Below are 27,428 nucleotides of genomic sequence, written 5' to 3'. Positions count from 1 at the left end.
TACGGCTGCGCAAACAATGACCGAGACCCCCACCATGTTTCTCGGCAGCAAGCTGTCTGCATCCTGCGCTTTGCTTTCGCCAGACATAAACTCGCCTAGAAGTGGAAAACAGTTTGAAACAAAACTCATCCGGCTAAATGGCAATCTTCCGCTGCTCTACAGTTCAGATGTTATGACTCTGACACCACTTTCTCCTCTTACAGGCACTTTGATCACCGATGAGGGGTTTTTGAACTACTCAACGCCCAAAAGTACTCTGCTTGTGAAGCTCCCTTTGCATGGTTTTGGTGCTGACAGGGTTTGTGAGTGCGGCATTCAGTTCAACAGTCACGTTTGCGGCTGTAGTCCTCTTATTTTTCATCGCAGTCCTCTTCAGTAATCGTCAGTCATGATCACCCAACGCACATTTTCGTCCACGCTATGATTTAGCGGATGCGGTTTTTTCTGTATGAGTTAAAAATTTTAAATACTATTCTTCTTGAAACACCAAACACTTCAGGTACCTTGGTTACGGAAGAACCCACCATATGAGCCTCAACAATTTCCCCACATTCACATTCATTTAGCTTCGACATGATGCACTCACAACTGCACAGAACACTCTCGATAACGAATGACATTTGCAACGTATTGAGGATTTGGCACAGGTCGCATTAGTAAGCAAACACATCAGCGGCACCAATAGATTTTGCAAGAATAAACATTTCAGCTCAAACATTTACTTTACGAGGTGTTTCCATATTTTTGTTCAACTCCTGTACTTGAGCAAAAATTATAATTTCTGTCTCAAAGTAATTTGCACCATGAAACACTCTTTCAGAATACTCTAAAGACACCACATCATACTTTGGATTGATATATGTACTTGTGAGGTTACATCAGTAGTTTACTTATGCAGTTGTGATTTAAACCTTTACTATAACTTCTCATTTTCCGTTTCCTCCCCAGATATGTAAATCAGTTAGAGAGTATTTAAGTGGAGGGTTTTGGACTGTAAGACAGAACGTGTTTTCGCCTCTCGTGGTCACGTTACTCAGTTGCGCCAGTTCTGGCAAGCTAGTAATTGTTCGACTTCGCGTTATTGCTGCAGACATTTAATTGTTATGCCGGTGAGAAGTTGTGAGCCAACTTCGATTTAAATCAATTGTTAGTCTTTGTCTACTAGGCTCAAATTAACTTTTGAAATTGATTGTTACTTTAAATTACGCAAGTGGTAGCTGATTTTGTAAGCACAAGACGTCCTACCTTTATGTTCAAGTTCTGTTTTAATAAAAAGATTGGATATGATGTATACATAATTGATTATCTCTTTGAAATCCAACCCTTCGCTAACCTGTATCCTCAAAATACCGAACTGCCCGAAATACTTTTCCAGTTTTACAGCAATTTCCTTCCCTGCCCGTCCATTAACGCAGAAAATAGGTGTAAAGCTTCCGAATGACATCCTTTGTACTTTCTAACAAAGATTCCATTAGCCTTTGACCCCGTTCTTTATAAAATTATTCTGAAAGTCAGACCAACAAGCCTTTCTGACTTTGTTACGATCACAACTGAGATTTTGTTTATTTCCGTTATTTTTATAGGAAGGAATAAATTGATTAAAAATAAATAATAGGGAGTCCGGAAAGTAATGTCGTTTCTGCGCATGTCGACAACAACATGCTAAGGGCAGAAGTGGAAGCAAATCCATGTCAAACACTCTTAACCAACCTTAGTCGACCATCCAAGAACATTTAAAGCAGAATGGAAAAATAAGTAAAGCAGGTGTTTGAGTCCCCCATAATCTGTCCGAAGAGAACAAAGCCAACCGATCCATCACATGCAACGTATTGCTTCGACGGCACTATACAGAACCGTTTTTTGATCGTTTGGATTAGTGGAGACGATAAAATAAGTCCTATATGATAATCCAAAACTCAAAAGGCAGTTTTAATAGGGCTTACAAAGGGTTTACATCCCAAAAAGGCGCTTCTGTGTGTTTGGTGGAGTATTCGCGAAATTGTTCATTTTGAATTGCTGAAACCTGGACAAACTGTTAATGCAAATCTTTATTGTGAACAATTGGATCGACTGAACTAATCTTTAATCGAAAAATATCCGGCGATTGTCAACAGAAAAAGCATCATTCTGCAGCACGACAATGCAAGACCGCATTGTGCAAGACGGACACTGGAAAAAATGAATGAATTGCAATGGGAGGTGCTGCATCACCCACCATACTCGCCCGATATCGTACACTCGGATTGTCATTTATTCCGATCCCTACAACATTTTCTTAGTGCCAAAAAATTTGAAAATTTGAATGACGTCCAAAATGCCATCTCGAGATATTTTACTCAAAAACCAGTTGATTTATATCGGTCCGTGGATTGAAAATCTGCACACTAGATGGCAAAAGGTTCATGATAACGAGGGTGATTACATTATTGATTAAAAATTAAAACGTGTTAAAAATTTATTCGTGTGAATTTAATGTAAGAAAGCGACATTACTTTCCCGTCCCCCTATTATAAACCTTAAATTTTTAAAATGCACTTTTATTTCTGTTTAAAGCTTAAAAGCACACTGTACCACAAAAGAATCAACAACGAAATGTCAGGAGCAACCAAAAGATAAGAAACCTCTTAGGACAAGCTGTCTGCAGTAAACCGATACAATGCATTTGGAAAAACTTCACCTGCTACTGCATACTTTAGGAGGAGGGAAGAAAACAAGATTACAATCTCAGCCGTGTTCGGGCGGTTCTGGTTGTTTGAATGTAGGGCCGTGTGGGGCGGGTTGGTTGTGAAAGAGTTATAAATGCATGTTATATCATTAATCATTCTTTAAGAGTTGCAAAAAAGTCATCAATTTACTTTTCTCTCCAGGAATCTTCCTGTCCTTCGGTATGACGTTTGTCATCGTCGCAAAACCGGCACCTTGCACTTGTGGCATCACGCGTTTTTTCTTGGGGTTCTGCTACACTCTATGTTACGCAGCTATCGTTACAAAGACTAATAGAATAGCTCGAATATTCAATCAAAAGCGGAAGAAGCCCTGCCAGAAGCCACGGTACACCAGCCCCAAGTCTCAACTCATCATCACTGCTCTCTTGGTCTCTGTCGAAGGTAATTATAAAATGATAAATTGAAATTTTCTCTTTCCAAAAATTCATCGCTCAATTGAATAAACGAAAGAAATACAATGAATTTAAAAAGTTTTTCGATTTAATCGTCTATGGGAATGAAAATGTCTAAATATCTAAAAATAACAGCTATGATTAAAAAGATAATGCAAAGCAAACTGTTAGAAAGAATAAATAGTTCACCTTTTTTTTTCTTCTGTTACACAATGAAAGGAGAAGGTTACCAATTATTCTTGTCTCAAACTGAAAAAATATGCCAAGATAAATTTTTGAAATTTCTGCTTATGTTTCGCTCCGAATTTTTTTTTAATTCGGTATTTAGCCATAATTTGAGCCCTCGAGTCGATACGTGGAAAAATTTGGCATTTTATTTCAGGAAAAGTGCGATTTTGTATCAAAATACATATGTTAATGCTATTTATAAATGTAATATATATCTGAAGTCCCGCTTTTGAGACATGAGAAACACAAGCTCAATTTCGTCAATCAGCCCAGTAGAATGAAAAATATAAAACTGGCCACTCCCCCTTCTTTTTTATCTGGCCGTACCAGAAAACTAAATTGATTAGTTTCTAAATTGATTTCATAAGATAAATTGATAAAATTTCATAAGATAAAAACTAAATTGATTTCATAAGATAAATTGATAAAATTTCATAAGATAAAAACTAAGTTGATTTCATAAGATAAATTGATAAAATTTCATAAGATAAAAACTAAATTGATTTCATAAGATAAAGTGATAAAATTTCATAAGATAAAAACTAAATTGATTTCATAAGATAAATTGATTAGTTTATCTGATGAAAATAATACACATTTACTTTGATCCTCATTAATTTTAAGAAGAAATTTATTTCGTAATTATCCTTTCAAGGCATCATCAATACTACTTGGCTCCTGTACGACCGTCCGGCAGTCACCCACATGTATCCAACCCGGGAAGAGAATGTTCTCATATGTCTGGGGTCTGACACCGCATCTTATCTCGTAGGTCTCATCTATCCTTTTATACTAATCGGATTTTGCACAGTATACGCTTTCAAGACGAGGAAGTGTCCGGATGGGTTTAACGAAGCTAGGTATGCATCAGCAATTTTTTTTAATTATTTTTTTATTTTAATGCTGTATAGTACTTTAAAAGAAGCACTTTACTATGTGCAAATGGTTTTATTTTAGAAACAGAGGCAACACGACATAAATAAAAGAAGTAAGACACAAATCTTTAAAAAGTCTTAAAGTGAGATAGTATAAAGTAATTACTGCATTCTCCGCAAATGGAAGCTATAAAGCCATACGAAGTGTGACACAAAAAAAAATGAGACCGGTCCAATAAGTCATTGTACGTAAATAATTAGTTGTCCGTGACATTATCACCTTCAAAGTAGTCCCTTTCAGCATTCACACTTTTCTGCATTCGGTGTTGCCATTGTTGGTAACAGTTCTGGAACGAGGTTTTCGGAAGGTCCTTCAGGTGATTCTCCTGTTTTGCCTGAACCTCTTCAACTGAGGTAAAATGGCTTTCCTTTAAGTAATATTTAACTTTAGTAAATGGAAAACAAAAGTCCTATGGAGCCAAATGAGGTAAATAAGGTGGATGCCCCATCACAGTAATGTTTTTGATGGTCAGAAACTGTTTGACAGGTAGGGCTGTGTAAGCGTGTGCATTGTCCTGGTGCAACAGCCATCCATCACTTCCAAACTGTGCCTTTCTTTTCCTAGTTTTTTTCATGAAGTCATTTCAATACTTCAGTATAGTAGTGTTGATTAACAGTCTGACCACTGGGAACCCAATCATTACTGGGACCACTGGGAACCCATCCATTAATCCCAGTCTGACCACTGGGAACCCATCCATTAATGTCAAGGAAGAAGACAATTAACATCGCCTTGAATTTTGATTTTGACATGCGTGTTTTGTCCCTTTTCCCTGAAACCGCTTATGCCATTCAAACACACGTGCACGAGACAAAGTTTCATCTCCATAAGCCTCAGTTAACATTTGAAATGTTTCCCTGGCTGATTTCTTAAGTTTCACAAGAAACTTTATATTGATTCTCTGTTCGGTTTTTAGTACATTAGGCAAAAGTGTCTGCACATGTTCCCTCAATGACGCAGTGCTCCCAACTGGTGCGATCGATTTTAAGTCGAAACTGACAGCATGGATAGAGGAGGTGTGGGGAATGACATCACCTAAACAGCTGTTGCCAACTGCACTCTTTTTTTTCAAACTACGCAGTCTCGTTTGTTTTGTGTCGCGCCTCGTATATCTAGCGGACTGGAAGATCCGTGTTTCGTATTCTGGCAAAAGCGCAATTCATTTTTCCATTTTCTATCACCGCGAAAAAAACCTAATAGTTTCTATACTAGTGCTCGAACCAAACTGTGTTGGGCTGGCCATCAAGTGCATTTGTTCGACTGGGTTTCGGGCCTCTCACCTGTCACCCTTTAAGTGTGGAAAACTGTAGGTTAGCATTTTCCTATGCGTGCTGTTAATGTAAATATTTGATACATCCAGCTAACAAACTGCCCTCGGAAACAAATTTCTACACTTAACAAATAATCTCGGTTCTACTACATCGAATAAATTTATTTACAGATTTCTACACGTAGTAAATAATCTGGGTTTTACTACATCGAATAAAACCGAGATGTGCTGGCAGAAACCGAGAAGTATTGACATTTAATAGTTTTATCGATTAATTCATTGCTGTAATTCCGAATGCAAAGTCTGAAATTAAATGACTATACGAACACAACACATAGACGGCTAAATGCAGTTTATTTAGATGTAAAAAGGATATTTTTCATTGCATTTGTACAGTTTTTTAAAGATGTGAAGTCCTGTCTTCTTTGGTAGTACAGACAAAAACTCTCCCTGAATTATCACTGCACCTTGTAAAGTACCACAGAGACTGAGAAAGGGTGTAAAAGACCCTTACACTTAACTCAAATAAATGTTAACAGATGGCACTGCTGGTTCTTACAGAACAGCCGGCATTTATAGCTTGAAACAAAAGCAACGAATTTGACTAAGTAAATGTAAATCAGCCAAAGGCTAAAATGAATGAAGAACATATTACGATTAGCATTTCAAATGTTACATAAAAAGAAAAGTCAGAGAATGATACTGAAAACACAAGAGAGGAAGTAGATAACTGACAATTACATTAATTCCGATTGCTGTTCAAACTCAGGTGGACATCTTCGCCAAAGAATACAGTGATAAAATAGCACTTCGAAAAACTCACAATAAAATTCAACAAATATTTAAATGATCTCAAAAACATAGATTAATGATTTTTTTTAAGAAATACACATACAATAGATTTGAAAATTGATAGTTTGGATTATGCGTGTTTTTCAGTTATCCCCCACCTGCTTCCCCGACATTAACCGAATACTCCAGAGTACACTGTATGTATTTTAGCGGGAACATTTAGACTGTATTATTTTGGTACAAAATCTTTCCGAACTGTAGCAGTGAATCAATCAGTACTGAGTTACATTTATTACTCAGATCACTTACCGTACTATAGTGGGCTCAGCACTGAGTGAAGCCGCACTATGCGAGGTATTTCTTGTATCACGAACACTCATGTACATATCTCACTTATATCTGACAACAAATTGGAAATAATTGACTGTACTTGTAGAATAAGGTAAGGGAAAAATTCTTTTTATACAAAGAGTAATACTGTTACGATGTTTAGTCCGTTTTTAGCCAAAAGAGGGTTAGCCCAGAAGGGCCATTAATTTCGGTTTGGTATTTTGTGTTGAAAACTTTAAATCACTTTTCAAATTGTTGCCACCAAATATTACAGCCCTGTATTATATTTACAGAAATTTCATAATGAAGAATCTGCATCAATGTATGAATGTTTCTCGCATTGTAATAAAACGACGGTACCTATAGCCATCAAATTTTGACGGTACCATCAAATTTTAAAACGACGGTACCTAGAGCCATCAAATTTTGAAAAATCAAAATTTGACAGTACCTATAGCCATCAAATTTTGACGATACCATCAAATTTTAAACGGACGGTACCTATAGCCATCAAATTTTGAAAAATCAAAATTTAAAAGTACCTATAGCCATCAAATTTTGAAAAATCAAAATTTGAAAGTACCTATAGCCATCAAATTTTGACGGTACCATCAAATTTTAAAACGACGGTACCTATAGCCATCAAATTTTGAAAAATCAAAATTTCACAGTACCTATAGGCATCAAATTTTGACGATACCATCAAATTTTAAAACGACGGTACCTATAGCCATCAAATTTTGAAAAGTCAAAACTTAACAGTACCTATAGCCATCAAATTTTGAAGAATCAAAATTTGAAAGTACCTATAGCCGTCAAATTTTGACGATACCATCAAATTTTAAAACGACGGTACCTATAGCCATCAAATTTTGACGATACCATCAAATTTTGAAAAGTCAGAATTTGACAGTACCTATAACCATCAAATTTTGACGGTACCATCAAATTTTAAAACGATGGTAGCTATGGCCATCAAATTTTGAAAAATCAAAATTTGACAGTACCTATATATCCATCAAATTTTGACGATACCATCAAATTTTAAAACGACGGTACCTATAGCCATCAAATTTTGAAAAATCAAAATTTGACAGTACCTATAGCTATCAAATTTTGACGATACCATCAAATTTTAAAACGACGGTATCTATAGCCATCAAATTTTGAAAAATCCAAATTTGACAGTACCTTTAGCCATCAAATTTTGACGGTACCATCAAATTTTAAAACGACGGTACCTATAGCCATCAAATTTTGAAAAATCAAAATTTGACAGTACCTATAGCCATCAAATTTTGACGGTACCATCAAATTTTAAAACGGCGGTACCTATAGCCATCAAATTTTGAATAACGTACGTTTCCACCCGAGTATGGGAATCTGAAAGCTGAAATGTGGAATTTGTTTTATTTCCTATTTCGTATTTTGTAAAACTTTAACGAATTTTTTATTAACAAACTATTCAAAGCGAGCCATGGCAGCACCGTACGGGGGGGAGGGGAACTTTCATCTCCAGCGCCCGAGACTTAGCATCGGATATTCTAAAGATATGCTCATTTTTAAAATTATTTTGCGATATTGCTGTTGGACTTAGATGTGAATTATAACTTTGTCTTGTAATTCTCACACAGTCACAAAATATAATCAACAGTTATGGCTTAAATATCAAAGATAAGGAATTTAACTGAGTTATCCTAACGGCTGCACAATTAAATAACGCGCAAGTAGGCTCTGGCCTAAAGGTCGGCGCGAGTAGCCAAATGGCGAGAATAATGCAACGCTGCAGAATACTGGTTTCAAGAGAATCAATTATCAACGTGGAATTCAGCAGGAGGAGCACGCTCTGATTCTACCTTCTAAATCCTTCCTTTAAATACTGTCTCCTTTCTATCTCATTTGAATACACACGAACTAGAAATTTACATTCGGACAGGAAAATGGAAAACGAGAAAGACAGTAAAGTACACTAACAATAAAATAACTAATTAGAACCGTTAACGAATCCTTATAAAGTAGTATTAATAAATTGTTTCATAGTCTCTAACAGAAGATAACAACAAACAAATTTTGTGTGATATAAAATGTCTCTAAATTTAATCTCAGTTTTATTAGCCCAAAACAGCGTTTAACCCAGAAGAGCTATTAGTGTCGAAACTCACTTTTTAGATTATTGCCATCAAATATTATCGCCTTGTATTATATTTAAAGAAATTAAATAATGAAAAATCTGCATGAATGTATGTATGTTTCTCGCATTGTGATAATAAAACAACGGTACCTAAAGCCATCAAAATTTGAATAACGTAATCTTCCATAGAATATGGGCATGTGGAAGCCCTATATTGAATTTGAAATTTGTTTTATTATCTATTTCATATTTTGTAAATATATTTGTTTGCGAGTGCATGTGTGTGTGTGTGTGATTATGGCAAAGCCTCGAGGGCCATCTGCCTAAGGGGTGGGATGCCTTCGTGTAGGACTTTCTAAGGAAACTGGTTCGTATACGCGTTACACATGGGGAAAACCACGAAAACGCCCATGCAGCCAGCCCGTTCGCGGAATTCGAACCTCGGACAGAACTACCAGTGTTCAGCAATTTTACCGCTCGGTCGCTGGTGGGCCCGCGTCTGCGACTGCAATCCAGAGCTGTAACTCGAAAACTAAACAATCTCGTTGTTAGGCGACGTGTGCACTACGTTATTTTCAATTTTGCGCGCGGTTGTAGTGAGCTGCACTTGCGTGTGCACTTTCAGGAGTACTACGTGCACTATCAGCGATACAATGGTGCAGTGTTGCATAATGGGTGCACTGCATAATTAGTATTGTGATGTATAATAATTGTATAATTGGTAATGTTTCTATTATTCATCGTTACATACACTGTAAAGTCTATATGTGTACTGCATAGTTAGTATTGTGATGTATAATTGGTAATGTATGAATTGTATAAATCAGTATCGTAATATATAATGCACAGCTGAAAAATTAATTTTTAAATGTATTATAATTGAATCACTAGTATCATAACGTATTGTAATTGAATCACTAGTATCATAACATACTCTGTAAAGTCTATATGTGTACTGCATAGTTAGTATTGTAATGTATAATTGGTAATGTATGAATTGTATAAATCAGTATCGTAATATTTAATGCACAGCTGAAAAATTAATTTTTAAATGTATTATAATTGAATCACTAGTATCATAACGTATTGTAATTGAATCACTAGTATCATAACATACTCTGTAAAGTCTATATGTGTACTGCATAGTTAGTATTGTAATGTATAATTGGTAATGTATGAATTGTATAAATCAGTATCGTAATATATAATGCACAGCTGAAAAATTAATTTTTAAATGTATTATAATTGAATCACTAGTATCATAACGTATTGTAATTGAATCACTAGTATCATAACGTATCATAACGTATTGACACAAAAGCATCTCGACGTGCGTGGCACGTCTTTTTAGCGCAGGTGGTTAACAAATTCTACGATTTCAAAGCGAGCAATGGCAACACTCTACGGGGAGGAAATCCTTTTATCTGCAGCCCGCGAGGCTGTGTATCGGAAATTCTGAAGATACGATTTCAAAGCGAGCAATGGCAACACTACGGAGCGAAAAAACAACCCTTTTATCTGCAGCGCGCGAGGCTGTGTATCGGAAATTCTAAAGATACGCTCATTTTAAAATTATTTCGCGATATTGCTGTTGAACTGGATTTTGTGGTTAAGTGCGAGGAACATGATATTTAATAAAGAAAGGTAACACACAAAATGTTAAAAAACGCCCCTTTGGACGTAATTTAAAATCTGAAACATTTCAAACTTTTTTTTTTTTTTTTTTTTCTGTGAATTTCCCTATCATGTGTTCCCTGTTATTTTCCCTTTTATAAATCTGAAAACAGCTGAAATTTGTGGCAATTGATCCGATATATTATAATGAAGGCAATAAGATGCCACCTGGGTTGCACAAGATAGGCAACATCCTATAGCGTATCTTGCGGTGGGTAAATTAATGCTCTGATTTAACTCACTTAGCACAGCATTTATGTAATTTCAGTTAACGCATTTGAAGTTTTGATATTTAAAGTCTTGAAGTTTCGTTATGTGATGAATTCCTAACTGATAAATTCAGCTTTCATGAATAACAATATGCAAGCAGTACGGATATTTATCATCTTTTTTCTTCTTTTTTTAATAGATATCTGACTTTTACCAACTACACTACTTGCGTCATCTGGCTTGCTTTTTTGCCTCTCTTCGTACTCAGCACCAGCAATACAATCCGGGCAGTAACCCTCAGCTCACTCCTCAGCCTCAGCGGTGCAGTACAGCTGGCCTGTCTGTTCATGCCCAAGGTGTACATTGCCCTTTTCAAGCCAGAGAAAAATACCAAGGAAAGTGTCATGTGTCACCACAACCGGAATTCTTCCTGCCTCACACTACCTGCAGCTGCTATGTACCAGGGTATGCCATCCATACTTTTGAACGGGGGTAAGTCTCTTCGAAAAAATAGCGTGAGAAAACTCTCACTCTTAAAGGGGGACTTATACACCTTAAAACCCATAGGATGTTCGAATAGGTGACTATTGCAAGAATTGGGATAACTTATTTATTTTAAAAGCAATTACTACCAACTTTTTACAGCTGACTACATAATATAGCTGCTTTCTGAAATAGTGATCAGAAAGTTTGTGTTGCCACAAATATTTTTATTATTTAATCCGCTTTTTGACAAAAATTTTCGTCATGTTTAAACCTTCCGCGCACAGTTTAAAACATTCTGTTGCATAATTTAATTCCATATTTAATATATAGCTTTTATAACATTTGGAAACTACCGTGAACCAAAAATTCTAAGAATTTCAAGTTAAATTTTTATTTTATTTGGAGACGAGTTTATAAAATGTATTTTATTAAAATATTCTGTAATGTTTTCATTCATAAAATTTTTTAATAATAAAATATTCAACAGATTTTTGGTTCAGTTAAAAAAATAGGGCTCATATAAAGAATTCCATCAAATTTCAAGTATGTATACCATTAGCCATTTTTAAAATATCGTGCGCGCAAGGTGGAAACGTGACGAAGTATTTTGTCACAAAGAGGATTAAATTACAAAAATATTTGTGGCAACACAAACTTTCTGGTTACTATTTTCCAAAGCAGCTATATTATGTAGTGAGCTGTAAAAAGTTGGAAGTAATTGCTTTTAAAATAAATAAAATCTCCCAATTCTTGCAACAGTCACATATTCGAAGCTCATGAGGGGTTTAAGGTGTATGAGTCCCCTTAACTCAATGTCTTTCCCAACTTTTTAATTGCAAGAAAAGAATATTTTTACTTCCTTGTACGAAGTAAAGGAAGTATTGTAATTGCGAAAATTGCCAGGTGTCATGTTTCAACGGAAATATCCATATGGACGATTTACTTTGGCATCACATCTGTACGTATGGACAGCATAAAGGACCTTTTTCCCAAAACGGATAGTAAAATTGATTCCAAAGGGATGTTTTGGCGACGTATTCTGACCCGTGCTCGCTGGGGTGCTCTCCACCAGAATTTGGGGGGGGGGGGTAGGGTGAACTGAAGAAAATCGCACTGCCACCTATATGCTGCTCAAGGCGGTTGCCAATGAAAGGCGGTCATTTGCTCTCCTTGTCATGATTAATTTCAACAGCTTATTCTGATGTTACGTTACGAACAACAACAAGGAAATTTTAGAGTATTGTTAAATTAAATCCCTAAATTAACACGTTGAGCGCCCAGCGTATTTCTTAGGCAATCCCGTTCAGGCCACGCGCGCCGCTTAAAAGCGCTGGCATTGTAGGTTGAGTTGCTGTAGTGTATTGCGTTGAATAGTTGTATTTAAATTGTGTTGTATAGTTGTTTTGTATTGTGTTGTATTTAGCACTACTGATTGAGGTTGTTTAATTGTATTTGAATTTGTCATTGGAACTATTGCTGTAGTGTATCTTCTCATATTGTTGTCATTGATTTGCATTGTCTTGGGTCCTCCTTGAAAGCTATGATCGCTCGTCACGTTTTGCGAACTTGTCCGATTGGATTGTCTTGCTCCTTTTGGTACTTCTCTTCTTCCCCTTATCTCCATTTTCTCATCTGAGATTTTCTCCACGTCCGGATTTCTTTATGTCAAGTGCCTTTGGGTTTTAATTCTGGAACCGGCAACATTGCTCTTCGCAATAGCTCGGTCAATTATAGAGTCTAAGTCTAAGGCCAGTAGAAGATAGTTTACGTTTGGAACGTGATTCCTATAGGCATTCATTCAACACGTTACGCTCCATGTCTGTTTTGTAAATAGTTACATTCCATGCAAAGATATTAGGAAGCAGAAAATTAGCATTACTGAAGTCCGGAAAGAATTAGCGCTATCCCTTACAAGTTGTGAAAAAGAAGATATTCCATCGAACAGAAATGCAATAATATCTTAAAAAACGACAACATAAACTCAAAAAAAAAAAAAAAAAAAAAAAAAAAAAAACGGAAAAAGCTTTTGAAGTACGGAAATATTGTAAATTATGTTATGATAAAAATGCAACAGAAGATAGTAGAGTAATGGCCAGAAAAGACTAAGACAGTTGTCACAATTTGTAATAGCTGTAATGGAGAACGGTTTTTATGCTTACCGTGTTTCAATGAAATCCATTAGTCCTGTAATGAATCAAAATTAAGTAAATTTTAAATAATTTTTCTGTAATTCCATAAAACAGTGTAAATTGTATAGGTATATATAATGTTACACGCTGTCAGCCAGCGGCTGTCGACGCGGCCTAAACGGAAAATCTAGTATCGCCCACAGATGTCTGACATGGCGTTCAATGTGTTAAGGGGGCTCATACACCTTAAACCCCTTATGATCTTCGAATATGTGACTGTTGCAAGAATTGCGATATTTTATTTATTTTAAAAGTAATTATTTCCAACCTTTTACAGCTGACTACGCAATATAGCTGCTTTGGGAACTAATAACCAGAAAGTTTGTGTTGCCACAAATATTTTTATAATTTAATCTGCTTTGTGACAAAACGTTTCGTCATGTTTTCATCTTGCGCGCATGATATTTTAAAAATGGCTATTGGTACATGCTTGAATTTGGATAGAATTCTTTATATGGGCACTATTTTCTAACTGAACCGAAAATCTGATGAACATTTTAATATTAAAAAAAATTATGCACGAAAACATTACAGATTTTTTTAATAAAATACATTTTATAAACTCAACTCCAAATAAAATAAAAAATTAACACGAAATTCTTAGAATTTTTGGTTTACAGTAGTTTCCAAATGTTATGAAATTTATATATTAAATATGGAATTAAATTATGCAACAGAATGTTTTAAACTGTGCGCGCAAGGTGGAAACAGGACAAAAAGTGTTGTCACAAAGCGGATTAAATTATAAAAATATTTGTGGCAACACAAACTTTCCGATTACTATTTAAGAAAGCAGCTATATTATGTAGTCAGCTGTAAAAAGTTGGATGTAATTGCTTTTAAAATAAATAAGTTATCCCAATTCTTGCAACAGTCACATATTCGAAGATCTTATGGGTTTTACGGTGAATCCCCCTTAAGAGATTAGTTAAGTGTAAAAGCTTTTGTTTTCACTGAATGTTTAAATTACTTAAAGAAAAAGAAATTCTGAAACATAATTCGATCTTCACACTCGCTTTAAAATTCATTTAATGTTCTGAAGATTCTTAAAAAACGTACCGATAAAATAGTTTTCGAAAATTTTGATAAACATGGGAGGGGGAGACGGAGAGCTACGAAAATAAATTATGTGAATAAACACCCTGGCAACAGGAGCTTCAATTTTCACCGCCTTGTCCCGAGGAACAGAAAAATATACCCACAACAGCAAGCCGTTTTTCATTACGTCATCGTAAACATGAATCCGGGTTGGATTTTTCATTTCCTGCCGCTCTCATAGAAGCTTTACAAACGCTTTTCGCGGTTCTTAGCAGCAGCTTCTGTCTTTTTTGGACACGGAAAATGTGAAGTCGAGCAAGAAAATAAAGATCAGGAGGATTTAAAGGATGTTTTGCCTTCCAACTGGAAAGAATTCCTGATACTTGTGAGGTTTTGGGAGTTAAAAATAAGACAGTTGTAATGTTGTGTTTTTCACTAAGTGAGAAACGAATTCTGCCCGTGTTCTGTTATGAAACTCCTCATGAACTACGATTGAAATTGATCCAATTCAAATTTGCTACGGTCTTCGTTCAGAGCGATCAGGTACAAATGATCTTCAGAAACGATATGAGGAAATTTCCTGAAATAAAACGGAACTGAAAAAAACTAGTAAATAAAATATACGATATAGTAATATGTACTCTAAAGATGTGCATTTTTGTACTGGAAAAACAAGATTTCATTTTGTTTAGCCATTTCTTTCTCAGTTTTTTGAAACTATCCTTTATATTTTTAACTCTCTGAGCGTTACGGGTTTAGCCCTGAAATTTCAAAGTTTCTCAAAATATCATGAGTAAGTGATATGTTCTTGATTTTAATTAAAAAATGACTCTTTCATTTTGTACCTTGATTCCTTTTCTTCCAATATACATCCAAACTGAAATCAGATACATTAAAAGCTAGCAGAAATTTTCATGTATAATGAATGTGGAAGGCAACCTTCTGTACGGAATTTTCCGGTCGTAACGCTGAGAGGGAAGTTAAACATTTAAAATAATATGAAATAAAATAAAAGTTTTTAAAAGAACTGAAAAGTTTCAGATTTTAAATTACGTCCAAAGGGGCGTTTTTTTAACCATAAACCATAAAATTCAGTTCAAGAGCAATATCGCAAAATAGTTTTAAATTGAACATATCTTAGGAATTTCCGATACAGAGTCTCGCAGGCTGGAGATAAAAATGTTTTTTTCTGTACAGCGTTGCCATGGCTCGCTTTGAAATCCTTGAGTTTGTTAATCAAAAATTCGTTAAAGTTTTACAAAATATGAAATCGATAATAGAATAAATTCCAAATTTCAAATTTGGACTTCCACATGTCCATATTCGTAGGAGGATTACGTCATCCAAAATTCGATGACTCTAGGTACCGTTGTTTTATTACAATGCGAGAAATATACGTACATTTATGCTGATTTTTCATTATGTAAATTCTTCAAATATAAGTCAAGACTCTAACATTTGGTGGCAACAGTTTGAAAAGTGAAACGGACATTTATAGTGAACCAACGCAAAATCGCAAAACGAAAATAATAGTCCTTCAGGGGCAAAGCCACTTTCGACTAAAAAATTATATAAGAATTTTTAGCTAAAAGGACGCTAGCCCGAATAGGCTATTAGTGTGAAAACGAGATTTTGCGTCGTTCACCATAAACGGCGAATTACCTTTCGGATTGTTTCCACCAAATATTATCACCCTGTATTATAAAGAAACTAAATAATGAAGAATCTACAGTCCACCCGCCCCACGTTTACCAAAATTTTCGAAAACAATTGAATTTCGAAACAAATCCGATGCCAGTTAAGTTAGATTAAGAGTAATGCAACTACCAACAGAGAAAACGATACTGCTGTAATCTTTCTCTAATAACGATGCAAAAACTACGATTCATAATCATACATTTTTCAGTCATTTGCCATATGGAACCCACATAAAAAATTTCCATAAAATAATAAGCTAATTCTCTCTCATTTCATCAGCAACAATGGCACGCAGTTTTTAATGATTTTCGTCTTTCTAATCAAATGGTCGTAAAACCTCAAGTTTCATCCAATATTTCACCTATATTCAATTTTAGTCGATTAATGTGGCGAAAAATTAATCATAATTGATCGAAAATCAATAACGCGAACAAACAAACAAAGACACAAACAGACATTCTTCTTTATATGTGCAGATTTTTTAAAACTTACAAATTTTTTATTAACAAACACTCTACGATTTGAAAGTGAGCAGTGGTAACACTTTTCGAAATAAAGCATTTTTATATCCAACGAGCGAGACTGTTGCCACTCAGAAAAATGAGTGCCAAAATAAACGCTTTCAGAGTTTTTAATTAATATTTCGGCTGATTAAAATCGTACGAAGATGGGAATAGTCAAAATGGCTTCCTACGAATTTTTGGAATGGGGAATAAAGTATTTAATGCTTGACAATGCTATTTTTATTTCATAGTAAAACTAAGAAATTTTTTATTAACGAAGTCTAGGATTTGAAAGCGAGCAGTGGCAACAACTTTCGAATAAAGCAGATTTTCATCTCCAGCTTGCGAGACTGTTGCCACTCAGAAAAATGAGTGCCAAAATAAACGCTTTCAGAGTTTTTTAATTAATATTTCAGCTGATTAAAGTCGTACGAAGATGGGAATAGTCAAAATGGCTTCCTACGAATTTTTGGAATCGGGAATAATGTATTTAATGTTTGACAATGCTATTTTTATTTCATAGTAAAACTAAGAAATTTTTTATTAACGAAGTCTAGGATTTGAAAGCGAGCAGTGGCAACAACTTTCGAATAAAGCAGATTTTCATCTCCAGCTTGCGAGACTGTTGCCACTCAGAAAAATGAGTGCCAAAATAAACGCTTTCAGAGTTTTTTAATTAATATTTCGGCTGATTAAAGTCGTACGAAGATGGAAAGAGTCAAAATGGCTTCCTACGAATTTTTGGAATCGGGAATAATGTATTTAATGTTTGACAATGCTATTTTTATTTCATAGTAAAACTAAGAAATTTTTTATTAACAAAGTCTAGGATTTGAAAGCGAGCAGTGGCAACAATTTTAATAAAGCAGATTTTCATCTCCAGCTTGCGAGACTGTTGCCACTCAGAAAAATGAGTGCCAAAATAAACGCTTTCAGAGTTTTTTAATTAATATTTCGGCTGATTAAAGTCGTACGAAGATGGAAAGAGTCAAAATGGCTTCCTACGAATTTTTGGAATCGGGAATAATGTATTTAATGTTTGACAATGCTATTTTTATTTCATAGTAAAACTAAGAAATTTTTTATTAACAAAGTCTAGGATTTGAAAGCGAGCAGTGGCAACAACTTTCGAATAAAGCAGATTTTCATCTCCAGCTTGCGAGACTGTTGCCACTCGGAAAAATGAGGGCGAAAATTATAAATTTAAATTTATATCTCTGATTTTAGCTAATTTATTTTGGAAAAAAAGTGGACGTCGACCTTTCGCAAGACGCAGAAAAGAATTGTAGAAAGTTTGGTGACGACAGCTATAGTAGTGACTGAGTTATTAGAGGACAAAGAAACAGACTTTATCTTTTATCTATATATATAGATAAGATCCATAATTCAGATTCTTGAGATTCTACGAAATACAGTATATTAAATATTGTAATAAATGTTCTGATATATTTGTTTGGTATTTTATAGTTTTTCATGAAAAATTGGCAATCTTTTAATTAAATATAATTCTCAGTGTTTAGATATGTTCTTATAACTGAAAAATTTCGTTTTATAGGTTGTAAAGATAACTACAGGAACAGCACTTGCTCTTCAGCATCACCATCTTCCATACGAAATTCCAACATTCAGGCACCTAGTCCAGTAAGCAAGCACAATTCTGATCACAATCTGTGCTACTCCCAACAACCTGAATCGAGGCAACGCCATATTAAAAATACCTGCTCCATTACTCAACAAAATATGAATTTAGCCTTGACCCCAACTGCTCCCAGTTGCGGGCATCAGAATTATACAGGAGTAGATCAACATATGACACTCTGAACTGCCATGAAAATGTTTTAAATATATATTTCTCGTTATAATACTCAAATCTAATGCCATTCTAAAGTCAAGGTGCTAATAGAAGTCATGAAAGAATGGTTAGAGATTATTAGGTGTTCAGGATATATGTATATACAAAGTAATTATCGTGTTTGACGTTTAAACAAAGCATATGTTCATAAACATACATATGGTTTTAAATACATGTGATATACCTCAACGTTTAATCTGAAATGTGAAGTGGTTCTTTGGTTAAGTCAATTCTTGAACATCTTTTTCACAAATATTCTTTCGTTAGAAGATCGAAACTCGGAATTTTTTTATAATCCAGGTACTTGGCTGAGAACGTTCTTCGTCAACATGAATCTCCAGATTACCAACTGGGTTTGGCTATGATAGATGCGTACAAATGAAAGACTTAAGATGTCGTCCCAGCCCGTGGGAAATAAAAGATAAAAGCATTCTTCTCAGTCCCAGTTTGACACATTTTGCTGCGAATGGATTTTCAGAGAACAAATTTCATTATGTACACTTATTCATATGTATGGATGAATGATATTTTTTATTTCGTATATACAGCTGGCAACAAATTTTATTTGTGTTGCGTCTTAGTAAGCTTTATTTAAATAGAGGGATGGGACATTCGAATCTTCAAGTACAGTTGCAGGAAACTTGCAGGAAATCTTGCAGGAAATTCTAAACTCAAAATTTTTGCTTTTTCTTTCCGTCATTTAAATCCAAAGCATAAAAAGCGTTTACATATTTTAATTCAAAATTTTGCGAAGATTAGTTTCATTGACGACCAATAGAAATATTCGTTAAAAATGAGCGCCACTGTTAGAGTATCGATGGATTTGAATTACCAATCCTGATTGGTAATCGTGACGATCCTGATTGCCATTCATTTAAATTTTGGAGCAGAATTCAGTGTTCCGTGTTTAGTGTTTGTTTATTTATATTAAAGTTTTAAATAATTCTCTTTCGTCTACATTTGCTTTGATTTAAATAAATTCTGAAAACACCTACACATTCTCAACTGTTACTCAGATATTTTGTGACATATTATACTGGGAAAATGGACTTCCGGATTTGCGAATCCTAATCGCGTAATTAATTCATTTATTCAATTTCAGTTGCATCTTCTTAATGCATATAATTGTATTTTTAAAAACAATAATTTTAGTTTTATTTTCCAGTTAAACGTATACTTCAAATTTTGCCTAAATTAAAAATCTTGTTGATAAGTAAAATAATTTTTATTATTATTATTTTTATATAGAGGATTCAAAAGTCATTTAGAGCTCGGATTCTAAAAAAAATATTTTTTTTTTTTTTTAATTAAAAATATTAGGATTTGTCCCATCTCTGTTTAAGTGTATTTATACTCTGCATCATTTAACCAACTTTTACTATGAAGTATTTCATTGTGAATAGAATTCTAGTCCTTCATTATGTATTATACGGGATAATAAAAAATAACTACATGTTGTCTCTTTTATGCTTTTATTGTGTATGTGTGAAACATTTTATGTATACATGTGTAAGAGATTTTTCTCCTTTCTTACCGTATGTCTTACCGTATGTATGGTGTAACTCGAAGCACATCTGTATACCAATGGAAGGTGCGGATTTCGAATCCTGCTGACGATATTGCACATTTTTCATGTTTTCTGCTTTGACAAATTTAATGATTCTAACCATGTATGCGTTCGCATTTTAATTTTTGTTTTGTTGAAGATTGAAGATATGAGTGTTGAGAATTGAAGATATAAGTGTTGAGGATTGAGTTGCAGTGCTAAGGATTGAGTTTTGGGAATTGAAGATATGAGTGTTGAGGATTGAAGATATAAGTGTTGAAGACTGAGCTGCAGTGTTAAGGATTGAATTTTGAGAATTGAAGATATGAGTGTTGATGATTGGAGATATGAGTATTAACTGTTGAGGGTTGAAAATTGAGTTGCAGTGTTAAATATTGAGTTTTGAGAATTGAAGCTACAATAGCCATATTTAAAAAAAGTGTAGAAACTTTAGTTCATAAACAGTGAATAATTACAGTATACAATAACAAAATGTTATTGTATATTGTTTTATTACTGCTTAAACAAACAATATTCTTCTTTTCTTCCAAAGCTGCGTGAAAAATACCACATGTTTGAAGCCCCCATCCCACCCCGCAATTTTTATTTGATCTTATTTACCCGTTATTACATCATAATACTTATTAACATTGAAAAATTTGGGTATTTAAAAGTAACTCTAAACCAGAGTTTTTGAAAACGGCAATATTTCTCTTTTACTCGCGTTTGAAATATCCAGCTGACATTAGGCATCAAGAAGGTGGCAACAGGCCTCAGTTTTCGAAGAATGAGCAGTACCGGAAATAATTTTACAATAATATTATTCAATTAAGTGTAATTAATCTAAGAACATGAACGTATTACATGATAATAGCATCGCTTTTTGCATTCTTTCCCCACAGACCGTTACAAAAAACTCTCGAATTATCCCTTTGCGAAAAACAAGTTTTGAAAATTATTTTTTCATCGTTCCTCAAAATAATTCTCAGTTTATTAACAAAGGCAAGAAATTTTTTTAGAAGAAACTGACATATTTAATGCCCTAAATCTCATCGCAAAAGTCTAAAATGAAGTTAAAAATTTATAATTCATGGCACCCAAGCTTCTACTGTTACTGATGTCCAGCTCCTTCTTCAACATTACCTCAATCATCTAAAAAATTGGCTCACTCTTTGGAGGATTGCAATTAATACCGAAAAATCAAAAGCAATAATTTTTCGCAAAGGTCAAACAAGTTTCATTCTACCTAGACCTCTTCTGTTTGATGAAGAAATTGACTGGGTCGACGAAGTTAAATATCCAGTAGTCATTCTTGATAAAAAATTGACTTTTCAGAAACATCTCAGGGAAACTGTGAAAAAATCAATATCACGCTTGCAACTATGCGCCCACTTCTTGGCAGAAGTCATATGTCCGTTTCTAATAAACTCCTCTTATATAAATCTATACTTTGACCAGCATTACTCTATGCTAGTCCTGTTTGGGGCCACGCTTCCAAAACTCACCTTCAACACATCCAAGTTCTTCAAAATAAAGCACTCAGAGAGATTATCAACGAACCATGGTTCATTCCAAATTCTTATATCCACCGTGTTCTCAAAGCAGATACAATTCAAGATTATATTCAAAAACTTGCCAGAAGTTTTTCTATTCAGTTCTCACACATTCTAACAACTGCATCAACTCTCTTAGATGTTCTCCATTTCCCAGAGAAAAGCACAAATATCCATCTGACATTAGCCATCCTTAACATTTTTTACTTATACTAGATTCTTCAGTTCACTGATTTGGACCTTTTTCATCAACTGATGGAGGCTACCTGACATTTACTTTCGTCTTTTGGTTTTACTGATGTTCTTCACATGATACAGAGTAAAAGGAGGCGCTGCTTTCTGAAACTCAAATTCACTATATGTTCTTAATAATTCATGGCTGGAAAGGCTGAACCTTGAAACTGTAGTCGTATTTCTTTCGATGAAGCAATCTGACAGCAGTGACTGAGATAGAAGTAGCCTGAGACATGGATGCTGACTTTGAGCAACAGTTATGCTCGGAAAAACCCCTAGTGAAACGTAGAACATGGTTAAGCAAGCATATGCAGGCGAAAGCACTTTCAAGAAGTAGTGTTTTCGAGTGGCATAAAAGGTTTCGTGAAGGTTGAGGTTCAGTGCAAGACATTCCCAGAGGTAGTCGCCCGCCTATAGCACATACTGATGCAAACGTAGAGCGTGTAAGGCAGTTATTGCAAGAAGACCGTCATGTAACTTGCGTATGTTATAAGAACTGAATTTGAATCGTGATGATTTTTAAGATTTTACGCGAAGATTTAGGGAAACGGACACTCCCCAACAGATGAACAGAAAGTAGAAAGACGAAGAATTTCTGCTGAACTATTGGAAAAGCCAGACGTGATCCCACATTTCTGTTAAAGTATATTGTGATTTTTTCCTTGTTTTTGTAAGTGAAAAGGTAACTGAAAGGAAAGCTTCATCAATATTATTGTAGACATCCAACGGACTGTGACAAATGAGATTGTAAGGATCGCAGTTGATGATTTACCCGCCTGCTTTCAAGAACTCCAGAAATTTTGGCAGTTGTGTATAAAATAGCCAATGGGACTACTTTGATAGCAGCTATACGACCTTTGTCCTGGAACTTTTCTGACAAAGGATGAATTATCATGTGTTTGTCTATGGCTGTTTTGATAACATTAATCCACGATATAAATATCCTTCGAAATACCAGTGAAATTTAATTAATTTCATATAAAATAACTAGAAATATATAAAAATATATTTTTTTTTAAGAACTAATGCCTTCAAAGCAAAAGAACATTTTTGAAAAGTTGAAAAATTTAAAGATTCATAACGTTTTCTGGAAATTATTTGCTGTTGAAACGCGGCATTTCTATTATTTGAAAAAAATTTGCTAATGCAAATTTAAAATGATACAAAGAAGCAACCTTAGATTCCCACAGATGTGTACATGGAATGTTTTCTGGGTCGAGGGTGGGAAAGGGAGAAATCAGTAGATTTTTTTTTTTTTTTTTTTTTCTCTCTCTCTCTCCTGAAAAAGAGAGATCTGTATCTGATCCTCTAAAAATCGGTAGGGTTATTCAAAATCTACTTCAAACTAAGGCTGTTTCTTTGCCTAGTTTTAAATGGTTGACTAAAATCGAAACCAAGATGCTTGCCGACTTAATCCCTTACTCGACGACATTTCTCTGCAACATAACAATCATTGTAATGCATTTAAAACTTATTTAGAGACTTTACTTCAGTTTAAAAAATTCGTACTTTAATACTTTGATCATATTAACCGAATTGTCGATCCCAGTAAGCGGTATATTTTCCATGTTTTCGTACGCAAAAGGACAGAACTTCGGCAACGCTACAACAATAACCGAATGATAACATTACCCGCAATCACATTAATTGGTGTCTATTGTAGATGAAAAACAAGTACCATTAACAACACGACAACAATTGTTTTTGGGAGTTCATTAGCAATCTATACAACAGCGCTTCTATGAAGAGAAAAAAAAATAATGAAAAGAAACTAAAGCAAGTGGTGCCATCTAGGGATAAAAGAGTGAAACATATCAAGAGTTATTTTGTTTATAGATAACTGAGGAATAAGAGTTGTAATTAATATCATCAACTAACGTGGAGATATTTTTATGCACATGGAAAACCTCAAGCAAATCTAATTCACAAACTGAGAAAGTTTTCAAGATGATTTTAGCAGAAACAAACTGAACTTGTGATTTGCAGACTAGCAGCAATGTGAACCATTTATATATATTGAATACTATTATTAATTGTTACTTTTTCGAACTTAAGATTCCTTTTCCTTGATGCGAAATTTTAAAGACCAATGTATATCAAGCCTACTGACAAAGAACGTTATAAATACCCTGAGCATTCATATCGCGAATCGGAAAGCTGAATGTGCGTAAAATATGAATAATTTTGTAACAGGTAGAGAAAGGGAAAAAAAAAGGAAGGATTGGATTATAGTTTGAAGTAAAAAAATTATTTTTCTGATTAAAAAAGTAACAGTTTTTACCCACTTGGTCAATAATTTTAGAGAAGATGCCTTTATTGGATTGCAATAGCTTTCAATTTCCTTGAACAAGGACTGAATGAGATTTAGCCATCGGTGCTAAATATTGCCTAGACGTTGCCATAGCTCAAGCTCTATACTGTTTGTTGGGATTTTGATTTCAGACTGGATTATGATTTTACTATCAACAGAAATAGTATTAATAATGAAATATCATATATGTGCTACCATGAGAATACATTATTTTACTACAGAGAGTTTAACATAGTTAATTATGTATATACTTTGGAGATATGATTATAATTGCTCCTTTTGTGCAAATTTCACTGGTGAGTATTAATAACGAGTTAAAAAGAAGCTCAAAATAATGAGAGGCTTCCAATAGATGGATTATTAAATAAATAAAATCTTTCACAGCTTTATGTTTTCTGCTGCCCGATTCATCTTTGCAATTCCTAAATTCTAAATATTCCTGCCCTGCCTTTTGCATTAAAGGTGATGCCATAATTAATTTTTCATCTAAGGGATAAACATTTATGTAGATGCAACAAAATTCTTTTTTAAAAAAATAGCTTGTGTGAACAGTAAAACTACTTTAACTTAATAAAACACATAACAAATTCATGACAAACTTCATTGAATCTATATACATTATTTATAAACAGTTAAAAAAAATAATAATTAGACTCATGTAGAATGGGAATAAGGAACAGATAAAATCGAATTGTTTCATATGAATCTGCTATTAAGAACATATAGTGAATTAAGTTTCAGAAAGCAGTGCTTCCTTTTACTCTGCATCTAGTGAAGATCATCGATGAAATAAAATTAGTATGGACAAAATGAAATGAAAGTATAAGCAGATTTAAGTAAAAAGTATAAGCAGATTCAGTTGACGAACGAGGTGAGGTTCTGGTGGAAGGTTCAAATCAATGAACTGAAGAGTCTAGTATGAGTAAAAAATGTTACGAATGGAGAATGTTAGATATTTGTGTTTTTCTCTGGGAAATGTAGAACATCTAAGAGAGTTGATGCAGTTGGTTATGATGAGTGAGAACTGAATTGAAGAAATTTCTGGCAAGATTTTAAAGAAAATTTTGAATTGTGTGTATTTTGAGATCATGATGGATATACGAATTTGGAATGAACCATGGCGCGTTGATAATCTCACTAAGTGCTTTGTTTTGAAGAACTTGGATGTTTGAAGGTGAGTTTTGGCAGCATGGCTCCAGACAGAACTAGCATAGAATAATTCTGGTCGAAGTATAGATTCATATAAGAGTTTATTTGAAGCAGCCATATGACTTCTTCTGCCAAAATGAGGGCACATAGTTGCAAGTGTGATATTAATTTTTTTCACAGTTTTCCTGACATGTTTCTGAAAAGTCATTTTTTTTTTATCTAGAATGGCTCCTTAGATATTTGACTTTGTCATTTCTTTTAATGACTTTTGTCATTAAAAGAAAATACATTAATAATTTTCGATTCACCATTGACTGAGGATATCATGTCACATTCACATTTTCATTTATTATTAGCTACAAGTTTTTTATTATTAAAAACAAATATTAATTTTTCAGGGAATAGCAATTTATTCAAGAATATTAATCATTAAACCAAATAGAAGCTATGTAGAATTGAATAATTTGATTTTATTATCATTCTTTGTCACAATCTTCCTTAAAAATCAAGCATTTAAACAGTTTTAGATTTGTTGTGAATCCTCAACTTAGATAAATACTACATGTTTTATATTAGCTGAGAAATGCTTGGCACCAGAGCAGAATCTTGGCTAATACAAAACACTACATTTTTTAAAAGTTATTACACTATGTATGTTACATGTGCTACACTATTATCATTACTCTATATATTACACTTAATATACATAAAACATTTAGCACAACACTTTTATTCAAAAAAGTTACATTTTGTACCAAAAAAAAAAAAAACTTGAATGATTGTTTATACTGAAAAAATGCATCATAATTGCAAAAATGCATAATCTTATATTAGAAGGTAAGACGAAATAAATGTGTATGGTGTGGATGCACTCATATGATCAATTTTTATGATTGCAAAGCAATGTTTTTATCCAAAACATTGTGTACACTGAATTTTTTTTTAAATTTCACTTTATTTATCTTGTTAACTTTGCTGCTCATTGTTTCGAAAAGTTTGTTATATTACAAAATAAAACAATAAAATAAGTAATCCACCTTTGTTAATCTATCCACCATATTGGTTATTTATTATTTAATTTTCTTCAAACTTCATTTAATCTTATTGTCAACTTCCAACATGTATATAGAACTTAAAAGTTGGCTTTATTCTCTACTTTTTAGTTCTCCCATTCTTATTCCCATGCAATACTACCACAGCAGGTTTCCACACATTCGCTCATTCAGTTTATTAGAGAATCAGAGCTTATTAGTAATTAGGAGAATTATGATCACTTTTTATAATTTCATAATTTATAAAAATATGCACCATTAAAAGTTCAAAACATAGTACACAAAATGCAGTTCAAGTCTGTATTAGATGGGTTTAGAAATCAACATAACAAGATTGATGTTATACAGAGCCATAGCAAGGGCTTTCAATGCCCGGGACAACTGAAGATTTTGCATCCCCTTCTGCATGCTAGAATGGAAAACATTTCATTCTAAAATTTCATTACATCAATTTGGCATCCCTGGAGGCTGCGCCTGGGCACAAATGCCCCCTTTGCCCCACCGTAGCTAGGCCATTGATGTTATAGGTGCTTTTAACAAGGTACAAAACATGCAGTTTTAACTTTTCAAAAAGAGTAACACTACAATAATTCCCAAGACTGTTCGATTCCAAGACAAGATAATGTTCGATTTCCAAGACTTATAATCCCACAGAGGTGAGAAGTCTTCTAAAATTAAATAATATAATCCAATTAATTAGTTTAGTTATTAATAACATTTTAAAACCTGATATGAAAAATAACACAAAAAGGCTATTTTTCGAAGCCCCGATTGCTAATGTCGCATCTCCATGTATTCTAACCTCCATGTGAGACGTAACCATGAATCTTTGTAATGAAAGCAGTAAAAGTATCAAAAGAAATTTTAAAATTCATCAGCAGGAGTTTACACAGCTACCTGGTTGGTGAAAAATGAATATCTTAATTTCACTGAGTGAAAAAGACTGACATGATGTAATTGAGATTTAAATTTCCTAAAAGGGAGATAAAAAAGCAGAATGTTAAATTAAACAACAATCTAGTTTCTTCTGTTTTTTATGTACATTGCATTAATACTTCTCAATATATTGCTAATTTTTTTTTAATTATTGCAGTTAAATATACTATATAAAAATTTATTAAGATTTCA

At 33.9% G+C, this 27,428-nt stretch overlaps 1 protein-coding gene across 1 annotated transcript in view; it reads left to right on the top strand.

Moving 5' to 3' along the window:
* The window catches only part of LOC118193513 (metabotropic glutamate receptor 3-like), a 286,303-nt gene extending 266,388 nt beyond the window's left edge, over positions 1-19,915 (top strand). Inside the window, exons 10-13 of the mRNA XM_085827511.1 lie at positions 2,868-3,107; positions 4,002-4,206; positions 10,889-11,181; positions 18,159-19,915. Coding sequence (XP_085683637.1) covers positions 2,868-3,107; positions 4,002-4,206; positions 10,889-11,181; positions 18,159-18,424 — 1,004 coding nt within the window. The 3' untranslated portion in view covers positions 18,425-19,915. The remainder of the gene's footprint in view (positions 1-2,867; positions 3,108-4,001; positions 4,207-10,888; positions 11,182-18,158) is intronic.
* The last annotated feature ends 7,513 nt before the right edge of the window (positions 19,916-27,428 follow it).

The sequence above is a fragment of the Stegodyphus dumicola genome, chromosome 12 (assembly GCF_044657685.1).
Source record: "Stegodyphus dumicola isolate Sdum_Otavi_A_Nest chromosome 12, ASM4465768v1".
In the NCBI taxonomy this organism is placed as follows: Eukaryota; Metazoa; Arthropoda; class Arachnida; order Araneae; family Eresidae; genus Stegodyphus; species Stegodyphus dumicola.
The sequence above is the reverse complement of the archived record's forward strand: the minus strand, read 5'-3'. Positions and strand labels throughout refer to the sequence as shown.